General features: G+C 40.2%; 1 protein-coding gene across 1 annotated transcript; it reads left to right on the forward strand.

Moving 5' to 3' along the window:
- The first annotated feature begins 7,902 nt into the window (after positions 1-7,902).
- Positions 7,903-11,065, forward strand: LOC111965335 (SLIT and NTRK-like protein 2). The gene has a single exon (XM_023989451.2). The coding sequence runs from the start codon at positions 8,477-8,479 to the stop codon at positions 11,042-11,044; it is 2,568 nt and encodes an 855-aa protein (XP_023845219.1). The 5' UTR covers positions 7,903-8,476; the 3' UTR covers positions 11,045-11,065.
- The last annotated feature ends 2,208 nt before the right edge of the window (positions 11,066-13,273 follow it).

Here is a 13,273-nt window from a genome sequence, read left to right on the forward strand (position 1 = left end):
ACAAAGATCATTGGTCTTTATAGCGAGTTTTATAGAAACAGTAAACTATTGCAGATTGAAAACAGGGAGATAGCAAATAAAGAAGTGATTATCTTGTGGCCTCTGAAATTGAAGGGGACATTATTACTCGTTAACAATCTTCTCAATCAAATGGACACCTAATCTATCTCAAACAATTCCTTCTGCTAAATTAATTTACCATAATGATTTTCCAGTTCAGGTGGTGAGATTTCTCTCAGGAGATAGTTATATTAGATTCTGCTGAGCCCCTGGAATGGGAGAGAACAAAAACCTGGTGTTCTGGAATTCTTTCTATCTCCCTCTCTCTCTATTTCTCTCCCTCTTTGCTTTTCTTTCTTTCCTTTTCCCTCTTTTCTCCCCCCCTCTCTCTGTCCCTCTGTCTCTCACTCACTCACTCTCTCGCTCCCTTTATCTCTCTCTCCGGCTCTCCTGTCTATGTAGAGAACACTATAATATTTATTTTCTTCTGTGATTGAATTTGAATATTGAATACATTTTTTTACTGGTGCAGAATCGCAGTGCTTCGTTTTACAGAATTTTTCATAGCACTCTTTCATACCACAGTTTTCATCAAGCACATAAGCGAGACAAAATGCAGTTTTGGAATGAGATTAAAATCATGTGAAAAGGAATTTTGTCTTTGCTTCACCATTATGTCTAAGCCAAAAAACACAAAGGCAAATACATAAAGAAATACCAAAACAACAACTATTAAGGCCAGAGTGAATATTGTCTGTTCTGTTCTCTTAACTGCTTAGTCACCATTAACAAAATTKGTTGCACTTAAGAAAAGAGACAGAGAGACAGACCTCTCAGGGACATAGCCTGTAAAGAAAAGAAGGAAAAGTGGAACAGCAGAGATACACACAGGTGGCAACACCTGACTCCGGGGTAACAKATTGATGTGTCCAAGCCCTCAATCCATCACTCAATGCCTCTAGCAGACAACAGGAAATCGTTCATAGCAACTTGTGTTCAGGTCAGCACTTCTGCAGGCTTCTGTAACACAATTCATCACTGTGTGACTTGACAGGACCATAGAAGTTATGTGTGAGGAGCACATTGTCTCAGGATGGGAGTGAATCTGTAGGAAAATACAAGCTCCTGCCCAGTGATGGGTTAATAAAAGAGAAGTAGCAGAGAGAGAGAGAGAGACTATGTTCTTTCTGGTTGAACTGCTTTGAGTGCTCATCGATGTCAAGTCCTTCTTGAGACAAGGATAGGGTTTTGATAGCAGGATTTCTGACATCAAATATGTAGAAAATCTTTAGAGAGATACAGCTATACAGATTGTGGTAAATGGCATGTTAGGAGTATAGTGATAGACCGGTCAAATCTGCAGAAATGCTTGATTTACAGTGTTTTACAATCGCTTACACACTTGAGGCACACTCAGTGAAACCATTAACTAATGCACCTAATCTTCAGACCAAGTCTGCAAAATTGCAAGCATATTATCTGCTTTACACTCAGTTTGCAATTGTAATACACACTTTTTGCAAAACACTAAACACAGTTCTCTACATTAGACACATCATTCAAAACTAACGGGTATTGTGTTTCGTTTGGAAAACACTGTCATTCAAAATGCCACACTCATTTATAGCTAATTTCTTCACTTAGAAATCAGAGCTTGAGCACTACAAAAGGAAATGTTCAGAGGAGACTGTGTGAATCCGGCTTTCATGGTCAAATTGCTGCAAAAAAAAACACTATTAAAGGACACCAACAAGAAGAAGAGACTTGCTTGGGCCAAAAAACACGAGCAATGGACATTATTTCCCCCCCCCCCTTGCATTTCTGTTAATAGTGTAAATATACACTGAATATGCATACATACTGTACATATTTGTGCACAAACACTTGAAGTTGGAACTTTACATACACTTAGGTTGGAGTCATTAAAACTTGTTTTTCAACCACTCCACACATGTATTGTTAACAAACTATAGTTTTGGTAAGGACATCTACTTTGTGCATGACACAAGTCATTTGTACAACAATTGCTTACAGACAGATTATTTAATTTATAATTCACTGAATCACAATTCCAGTGGGTCAGAAGTTTACATACACTAAGTTGACTGTGCCTTTAAACAGCTTGGAAAATTCCAGAAAATTATGTCAAGGCTTTAGAAGCTTCTGATATGCTAATTGACATAATTTGAGTCAATTGGAGGTGTACCTGTAGATGTATTTCAAGGCCTACCTTCAAACTCAGTGCCTCTTTGCTTGACATGGGAAAATCAAAAGAAATCAGCCAAGACCTCAGAAAAAAATTGTAGACCTCCACAAGTCTGGTTCATCCTTGGGAGCAATTTCCAAACGCCTGAAGGTACCACGTTCATCTGTACAAACAATAGTACGCAAGTATAAACACCATGGGACCACGCAGCCATCATACCGCTCAGGAAGGAGACGCGTTCTGTCTCCTAGAGATGAACGTACTATGGTGCAAAATGTGCAAATCAATCCCAGAACAACAGCAAAAGGACCTTGTGACGATGCAGGAGGAAACAGGTACAAAAGTATCTATGTCCACAGTAAAACGAGTCCTATATTGACGTAACCGAAAAGGCTGCTCAGCAAGGAAGAAGCMACTGCTCCACAACCGCCATAAAAAACCCAGACTACGGTTTGCAACTGCACATGAGGAAAAATATCATACTTTTTGGAGAAATGTCCCCTGGTCTGATGAAACAAAACTGTTTGTCGATAATGACCGTTGTTATGTTTGGAGGAAAAAGGGGGAGGCTTGCAAGCCGAAGAACACCATCCCAACCGTGAAGCACCGAGGTGGAAGCATCATGTTGTGGGGGTGCTTTGCTGCAGGAGGGACTGGTGCACTTCACAAAATAGATGGCATCATGAGGTAGGAAAATTATGTGGATATATTGAAGCAACATCTCAAGACATCAGTCAGGAAGTTAAAGCTTGGTCGCAAATGGGTCTTCCAAATGGACAATGACCCCAAGCATACTTCCAAAATTGTGGCAAAATAGCTTAAGGACAACAAAGTCAAGGTATTGGAGTGGCCATCACAAAGCCCTGACTTCAATCATACAGAAAATCTGTGGGCGGAACTTAAAAAGCGTGTGCGAGCAAGGAGGCCTACAAACCTRAATCAGCTACACCAGATCTGTCACGAGGAATGGGCCAAAATTCACCCAACTTATTGTGGGAAGCTTGTGGGAGGCTACCCGAAACGTTTGACCCAAGTTAAACAATTTAAAGGCAATGCTACCAAATACACACTGAGTGTATGTAAACTTTTGATCCACTGGGAATGTGAGGAAATAAATAAAAGCTGAAATAAATCATTCTCTCTAAAATTATTCTGACATTTCACATTCATAAAATAAAGTGGTGATCCTAATAGACCTAAGACAGGGAATTTTTATTTGGATTAAATGTCAAGAATTGTGAAAAACTGAGCTTCAATTTATTTGGCTAAGGTGTATGTAAACTTCCAACTACAACTGTACATACACCTTAGCCAAATACATTTAAACTCAGTTTTTCACAATTCCTGACATTTAATCCTAGTAAAAATTCCCTGATTTAGGTCAGTTAGGATCACCACTTTATTTTAAGAGTGTGAAATGTTAGAATACTACTAGAGAGAATGATTTATTTCAGCTTTTGTTTCTTTCATCACATTCCCAGTGGGTCAGAAGTTCCAATTGACTCAATTTCACGACTTCCGCCGGAGTCGGTCCCCCTCCTTGTTCGAGCGGCGTTCGGCGGTCGACGTCACCGACCTTCTAGCCTTCACCGATTCACTTTTCATTTTCCATTTGTTTTGTCTTTGGTTTTTACACACCTGGTTTCAATTCCCCCATTACATGTTCATTATTTAACCCTCTGGTTTCCCCCATGTTTGTGTGCGTGTTTGTTCTATGTTGATGGCTGTATCTGACGGCTGGTACTTTGTTGCCAAATTTTTGGGTATTTACGCCCGTTTATTTGTGGTACCGGTATATTTCACGCACCGTTGTATTGTTTCTATACTGGTGTTTTTTCGTGTATTACATACCTTGTCCACGCTTCCCAAAGGGTGTCAACCCTTCCCAAAGCGTTGACACTCAAATGATGTCAATTAGCCTATCAGAAGCTTCTAAAGCCATGACATCATTTTCTGGAATTTTCCAAGCTGTTTAAAAGGCACAGTCATCTTAGTGTATGTAAACTTCTGACCCACTGGAATTGTGATACAGTGAATTATATGTTAAATAATCTGTCTGTAAACAATCGTTGGAAAAATGACTTGTGTCATGCACAATGTAGATGTCCTAACCGACTGGCCAAAACTATAGTTTGTTAACAGGAAATGTATGGAGTGGTTGAATAACAAGTTTTAATGACTTCAACTTCTGACTTCAACTTTATTTACAATGACAAAGACCTGACCTCACAGATGGATTAAAGAAGGAGTCCTCTAATGGGTTGCAAAGAGCCACAGATCAATGCCACATGTGTCCTAAATAAAGACTTACATGGTTGCATGTACTGTATATTTGTTATCTCTCGCTGTGTCATACGTGACACTTTATCTATCCTGTGTCAACAGTCCAAAGATAAAACTTCTGTTATCTCCTGTCTTGTTATGTGTGGGCTGTTCAAATACCTTATCAGCTTATAGGATCCATCCTGTCCATTAGAGACTACAGGAAGAAATCGTTTACCATTACTCCATCCAAAGTCAGTTCTCCATCATCACGTTCTGGTCAAATGTTGTGTGATAGAGATGGCTACAACTGAAAGCTTTTGAACGTTTAGTTGTGCTGTGTGTAACTTTGGGGCAAAATGCCAAAAGGCACAATGCCACATAGGGCCTGCCGCATTTCTGTCTATCGTTGGCTATCATGTATTTTTTTGACCACATTGCTTTATGCAAACAGATAGTTAAAACACCAAGCCCACTCTTGCAGTGGTGCATTTGGTAATCATTCCCCTCTGTGCCCTGTAATGAATTTGACAATTGGCCTGTCAAACTGTGCCCTCACAAATATGTACAAATCCATCTTAATCTATTTGGAAGTTATTGTTATTGTCCTTTGTGTTATTCTATCAGACAATGATTTATTGCGTTTATGACATGATTCTCATCTTAAGTTCTGGATACGAAACAWTTTTAAATAGTGTAATCTCAAACAATGTGCAGAAACATGAAAAACGTTTCAATGGACATGAGTCCTTAATCTAGACAGAGTAAACATCATGGTCACTGACTGTGATGATGAAAGCCAGCCTAGCACAGTCTGCATTTCACAAATTAATATTCCCATTATTCCCCCGCCATTACATTAATTTGGTTGTCTACCCGTTACCGAATGCATACCTAAACGCTAGGTATTTTGTTGTAGGTTTACCTCAGTAATTAGAACATTATTATCAAAGTAATGTCAAAGTCATTTAGTCTTTATGGTGTTTGGACATATGTGAATTTTATTCACCTTCCTTCTGTGTTTGTTTGAATAGGCCTATTTCAGCAATGGCAATTATTGCTCTCATGCAAGTGTTTGGTTTAATAGTTTACACGGTCAGCTAATGATTATGATTTTTGTTTACCATAAGACCTACAGGTCATGAATAACTCACTTTAGAAATGTTAAATCGCATGCTCATTCATTGTTTCCCACATGTCCGGCGTGCACTTCCTGATCCTATAAGACTGGGTGCCTATTCATATCCAGTAACAGACGCAAGGTTGCCCTTACAAAAAAATATTGCAGTTTTGAAACTGCAGTAAATGTTCAGTAACTATAGTATTTTGGACACAGTAACTGCAGAATAACTGCAGTTACACTGCAAAATGACTGCATTAAAAAAACTGTTATTTTGGACACAGGTTTTGCAGCATAGTGCAGTTATACTGCACTCTAATTACATTGCACTCTGACTGCAATATTTTTTCTTAAAGGTTTAAGAAAACGGGAAAAGCTGTCCTGGCTGGCAGGGCGAACAAATTTGTCTCAGGAACTTAGTTTCTCCCTTTGATATTTTGAGAACGTAGGTCTACTGTACAAGAGCTCTGTACTATTTTGAATTGATTAATTGTATGGACATTTTGTTCTGTGCTGATTTTATTCTTGCTTTTCTTATTTTTGTGGATCAATCTGTAGGCTATATAACCAAGTCGACTGCCTACCATCACTTGTCTTCACCCTAAAGACTTTTGTCCAGCTCTTTCCTGTAAACAAAATGTCCTTTCRTAGGAAGGTCATTGATATTCATGAGTTACATTGGGTGAATGGTTGAGCTTTCTTGGGTGTCTGAGGTCAAACAGGTGGGCATTTACCTTTCCACAAACTGTCTGTTGATTAATATAAGCAAGTTGACCCAAGGAATAGGAAATCCACGATTTGTTGCCAAGTAATGGCTACTGGCTGGCCAGTGAGCTAGTTAGCTACATTTCAGTAATTTAGCTAGCATCCTAAATGCAGTGGTCAGTGTATAAACTTACTATGAGTTGAACATATTTGTCTAAAAACAAACGTATTGCCAGTTATTGTTGCCCATGGTGTTATCATGCTTAACCAGTAGCTCCCGAGTTTGGCTAACTGTTAGCTAGCTAGTTGACTACTACCTGGCCAGTGTTAGCCAGCATGCTAGCTATCTACATGTCAGTCAGTAGCTATACTTCTAAATGCAGTGATCACTGGAGTTGAACATATTTTGGTGAAAACGAACTAGTAGCCAGTTGTTGTTGTTGCCAATGGTGGAATCATATCTAACCAGCTGGCTTCTGATTCCTATGTGACATGTCTAGTATATGTGCCCATGAGACACAGTCTAGCTAATGTTAGCTAGCTAGTGTTGCTCGCTGACCTGTTTTATAAAAAAAATGGCTGAGGTGACTCAAACCCTGTAGTTAGCTAACAAGCCCTCCTCGGCAACAATCTTATTGGGGTCCGGGAATATTAGATATTTATTTTAATTTTAAGATAACTGTCATTGAAGTTGGTGGTTACTACTGGTTTTAGGGTTGTCAAAGTGAAGTTTTAGATCCAAGCGGAGAGAAATTGTCCGCCATTGTTTTGTGTTTTGGTAAGTGCTCGGAGGGATCTCATGCCCCCAAGAAGGTTCAACCGACGGATAATAATTACATTGCCTCCGGGTATCCTATGAAAGGAAATGTTGCTTCCTGCAACACCCCTTGGCCATGAGACACATTAGTTCATCACTAGCCTATACTAACATCTGGTTTAGGGATACAGTATTTTCAACCTAACATCCGTTTGCTCAGGCTCGTTCTATGCCTGCTACTTTAGGTTACTTTATCACAGTCACTGTATAGAAAACACATGTTACTCTTTTGAATTGGGCGTGCATATGTGTGTGTGTTGAAGCCCTATTCAAACGGTAGAGGTGCTTATTCCACCTCCTAGTGGTGTGCAAAAAACAAGAATCCACTTACAATACTGAGCTTGGTTTCTAAATATTTTAAAATAATAATACAACTGAAGATTGTATTGAAGATTCATATTTCATATATTTTCTCATGCATTTTGTAGGGGAAATCAAATCAAATTAAATTGTAGTACACTACTTTTCTGAAGTTCCCATTAATGTCGTTAATACTCTACAAAAAGGTGTTGTATTCCAATTGAATTGATATTACCCCGTGGCAATGTGTTTATTATTATAGCATTAGCATGGTGTTTATTATAAACCATCCTACTACTGCTATTTTCCTTTAGTAGCCAAGGTACCAGTAGTACTAGCCTGAAAAATAATTATATTTTTACAATTACTATGAGAAGAATGGAAAACTTTTCTAAACAAGTATGACAGTTGTCGATGCTAGTGACGTAGGGCTGAATGCCTTTAATGTGGGAGGACGTAGAGCAGAAATTCTAAGGCATAGATAGCCCTCTGCGGATGCGCAAGCAGAGGATGCTTCAACCCGTTATTGCTCAGTATCCAGTCTTTCTCAGAGTTGGATCTCTCAGTGTTTTCATCGAGAAAGTGAAGGAAAACTCAAAGTGATATGCTACATACATTTTTTTTTTGTAAAAATCGAAATTGTACTTAACGAAGAATGGAATTTCGTGGGATCAAGGCGAGCAGAGACTGTACAATCTCTGTCGCTGAGTGAGTATCTATCTCACTGTTTCTGATTGTGCTGCTGCGGAAATGCTTGAAACTGCTGCATGAATGGTCGTGGGTAACACCGGGGATTGCGGTAGGCTACATTGCGAAGCTATCCCCTGACTAACAGACAATGTGCCCACTCAAGCCTGACGCAGAAGGTATCCGATGAATGATTCCTGGTTTAATTTGTCTTTTGGGTTGTAACGAAGATCAATGGAGAGACCTGTGCGTCCGTGCGCCCTGGTACCATTTTTACACTAATGCTGTGTTAATTTGGGTTACATGTCCCTACTGAAATTCCCAACTCCAAGGCTCATACAACGTTGATGCTGGATAATTCAGCAACATTGTTGTAAAAATGCTGAACAGCGTTTTGTTGCTCAGCGTTTTAACTGTGACCAGTTTCGCATCGAAGACAGAGAGCCGCAAAACATCGAAAGAAATTTGTAAGAACCGCTGCTCCTGTGAGGAAAAGGAGACTATATTGAGCATTAACTGCGAAAACAAAGGGTTTACAACGGTGAGTCTATTTCAGCCTCCACCGAACAAAATCTGCCAACTCTTTCTCAATGGAAACTTTCTTTCGAGACTGAATCCGAACGAGTTTATCAATTATGGTAATGTCACATCCCTTCATCTGGGAAACAACGGGTTACAGGAGATACAGACTGGAGCTTTTACTGGACTGAGGTTTTTAAAACGACTTCATCTCAACAACAATAACTTGGAGATAATCAAGGAAGACACCTTTGCTGGTTTAGAGAGTTTGGAGTATTTACAGGCAGATTATAATTACATCAGTGCCATTGAAGCAGGTGCATTCGGCAAATTAAATAAACTCAAAGTCCTGATTCTCAACGACAACCTCATGCTGTCTCTTCCCAACAATGTATTTCGTTTCGTTATGTTAACGCATTTGGATCTAAGGGGGAACCGGCTTAAGATGCTGCCTTTTGCTGGYGTGCTGGAGCAYATAGGCGGCATWATGGAGATCCAACTGGAGGAGAACCCGTGGAACTGCACCTGTGATCTGATCCCCTTAAAAGCCTGGCTGGACACCATCTCGGTCTTTGTAGGGGACATCGTGTGCGAGACCCCCTTTAGACTGCATGGAAAGGACATTACGCAATTGATTAGGCAAGATCTATGCCCCCGACGTAATGCTGGTGATTCTAATCACCGCGCAATGCAGCCCCCTTCTGATTCTCAATACGACGGCCCCTCTCCCACCCTACACCCCGGTGTCACTCCAACAAAAGGCCCACGGGCCTCCCGTCCCCCTAAAATGAGAAATCGCCCTACACAACGGGTAACGTCTGGTAAGGACAAACAAGTGCTGGGGCCTATAATGGTTTATCAGACTAGGTCCCCTGTTCCCATGACCTGCCCTAGTATATGCGTCTGTACCTCCCAGAACGCAGACAGTGGATTAAATATCAACTGCCAGGAGAGGAAATTGCATAATATAACAGAGCTTACCCCTAAACCCTCCTATCCAAAGAAATTGCATTTAACAGGGAATTACTTACATACCATATATAGAACAGACCTAACCGAATACAGCACACTAGAGCTCCTCCATTTAGGAAATAATAGGATAGCTGTTATTCAGGACGGGGCCTTTGACAACCTGGCTAATCTACGGAGACTTTATCTCAATGGCAATTACATTGAAAGTCTATCCCAATCATTATTCGTAGGGCTGCAGAGCCTTCAATATTTATACCTGGAGTACAATGTCATCAAGGACATTTTACCACAGACGTTTAACTCATTACATAATCTGCAGCTGCTGTTCCTAAACAACAATCTATTAAGATCCCTTCCCGACAATATTTTTTGGGGGACTATGCTAACAAGACTGAACCTGAGGAACAATCACTTCTCCCACCTGCCGGTGCGCGGTGTGCTCGACCAGCTCTCCGCATTCATTCAGATCGATCTGCAGGAGAACCCATGGGATTGCACATGCGACATCGTTGCCCTTAAAAACTGGATGGAGCTGTCCAGTACCAGCGTAGTGGTAAATGAAATCACATGTGATTCGCCCTCCAAACACGCAGGGCGACTGCTCAGATCTCTGCGTAATGACGCAATTTGTCCCGAGCCTAACGAGGTCACAGTAGGCCTAACCAAGGCCCCCACCGTCAGTCCCAGCACCGACTCCACTCCCCCACTTGCCATCACGTCAACAGCAGAGCAGATACCCGAGATGCACGCGGAGGTGCCCCTGTCTGTTCTCATACTGGGACTACTCGTGGTGTTCATTCTGTCGGTCTGCTTCGGGGCTGGTCTTTTCGTATTCGTCCTCAAACGACGCAAAGGAATTGATAGCGTTCCCGCCAGTGCCAATAATTTAGATATAAACTCTTTCCACGTACATTATGGTTCATATAGCTCAGAGCCCACTGCAGATAAAACAGAGACGCATGTGTATAACTACATCCCTCCCCCCGCTAGCCAGATGTGTCAGAACCCCATCTACATGCAGAAAGATAGCGAGCAGGTGGCCTACTATAGGAATCTAAAGGAACTAAGCTTCAGCACCATGGACACTAAAAAGTCGGAGTTGCCCCCAAGTCCATATACCATAAGCACAGTGGAGTTCATTGRGAAACAATCTTGCGGCAATCGAGAGCCGGAGCTGCTTTATCAAAACATTGCAGAGAGGGTTAAGGAGCTTCCGACTGCTGGGGCTCTGAATTATAATTTTTGCACTTTACCGAAAAGACAATTCATTCCTCAATATGAAACCACTAGACGACACAACCAGGACAGGTTGAATAAAACGGTTCTCTATGGGACTCCACGAAAGTATTATGCCAATCAATCAAAAAATGAACACCCTGTGCTGCCTGGGAAGCTAAAAACAGAACCAGACTACCTCGAAGTTCTGGAAAAACAAACTGCAATGAGTCAGTTGTAAGATATGGCCCTACTTACTATCATCANTGGGAAGCTAAAAACAGAACCAGACTACCTCGAAGTTCTGGAAAAACAAACTGCAATGAGTCAGTTGTAAGATATGGCCCTACTTACTATCATCACACGTATTACATCGATATGTATCTATGTATTCCACAAATTGACGAGTCCAACTCAAACAAAGCAACCTAAGCCTTTTTATCTTTTTTATGTTCCAGCTGTATTGAGTCAACGTAGCCCTTTATGCAGACAGTTATATTATATTACTGGAGGTTTAACATATTTATTCTACTTTAAATATAAAGACTGTAGCAGGTACCGCAAGAACTATGTATAATACTGCTGTGTGCATTTTATATAATATATTTTATTTTCTCTGTGGAAACAAATATCCTTTTTAGATGAATAATTGAGAAATGACATTCCTGTATATAATAATGAGTGTGAAACACATGTAAAGGTTCCGTCACACATGACGATCCATTTATTCCAGAAGTGCCTTTGCACTCCGGGTATTTTATCTTTGCTTTCTGCAAATGGAAATTTGCTGTATTTTAAGAATCTTTATGTACAATTTAATTATTTGTCCATTACATTAAACATAATTGAAGAGGGTATGATATGTATGGTAAATAATGTTTTGAATATCTAAGTGTCTTTCAAGATGTACAATTTAGCGAATTGCATAACATTGTATGCTATAGATTAGCAATACAAGTGCCATAAGAGCAATTACATTTTCACCGAAGCACTTTGTCAAGTCTGAATTTGAGGTGAGCATTATTAAGATTATCACTGTCTGTCTTTGTGTTTGTGTGTATTAGTTTGTGTGTGTGCTCCCATGTGATGAGGGGTTGGGTGCTTTGGGGGCGGTAACATCGCTCTCTTTGATGGAATCCATAGACCAAGGTGTATTGATGAGGAATTTGCTGAGTACTTTTGGCACGAATTACGAATTTATCGACCAAGGGCCCTCACAGGAATACCATTAATTTCACACTTATTATTTTGTCACCCAAAAGTTAGAGAGAAGCAGTTTCCACTAAAAGTGTAGATTATTTATCTCTATATTCTGATTTAAGGGTGATAAAAACTGTCTCGAACAGGAACAACTACAGCCCTCCAGGAGCCTACTTGAAAGGCACAAATTATGATTAGTTCTCAAAGCTCCTCATACACAAAATGTCTTGTTTCTAGTGGTTTTAATGAGACAAGTTTATATTCTGCCCTTCAGGTGACATTTGCTTTGAGGTCTGCTGTARACCTATACCTTCTTCAAGCCCAGATTGTTCTGCTGTTTTTTCTCTCACTTTGTTTCCCGGCTGCTTCAAGTAGCTACTATTGTGTCACTGTCCATGTTGCAGATTTTTTTCAGCTTGTGCATTTTCTATGGATTCTACAGTGTGGGGACTTTTCACTTGATTTGTTGGATTTCACATTGACTTTGTAAAGAGTGCACAGTGTTGTTTTTCTTTATCACAGGTTGTTAATCACATTGGTCAAATTAATTAATGAAATAAGTGTCTACTGAGAACCAACACAAATTGGGAATTTAAGTTAGCAATAACTGGCCTTTTGATTTGATTGAATCATGGATTTTATGCTTAAACATTTTCAATACARAACACTGACGATGAAAAAGTTCATTATGTGAGTCTTATCTTAAATTACCGATATTCTACTTGTGGGTAAGTGAGCTTGTGCTTGTGGGTAACYAGCAGAGGCCATTGAGTTGGTGTGAGTGAGACTGAGTGAGAGTTCTGTTCATTCCTTCTGAAACAGAGTGATTTTTTTTGCCTGGGCACAATGGGCCTCTTTGTTGCTGTTTACTGGTGCTGTGGAGAATGAGGGGTTGGACATGTCTTGCACACCAATGAGGCAGCTAGCTCCCACAGTCCCCACCACACTCCTCCTCTCCTCATATCACACATGGGACTGGGAGGAGGAGAGATGGCGATGGAATGCAATAGCTTTACAACAGAAGCTATCAATCACTCCGGTCAGTTCACACCGGAAAATAGGATAAAATATTATAAATTGCTTCACAATTTGAGGTTGAGTGACTATTATGTTGTTTGGAACATTTGAGTCGTTGTGTCACAAAGGATTTCCTTCAATCCATGGATCCTATAAAGGAAGCAGTTGTTAGGTATCTTTATTGATCAACAGATTGTAATTGTTTCACTCTCCCTCTTTCATTTAATTCCAACAATATGGTTCCTGTTGTAGA

This window comes from Salvelinus sp. IW2-2015, linkage group LG6.1 (genome assembly GCF_002910315.2).
Source record: "Salvelinus sp. IW2-2015 linkage group LG6.1, ASM291031v2, whole genome shotgun sequence".
In the NCBI taxonomy this organism is placed as follows: domain Eukaryota; kingdom Metazoa; phylum Chordata; class Actinopteri; order Salmoniformes; family Salmonidae; genus Salvelinus; species Salvelinus sp. IW2-2015.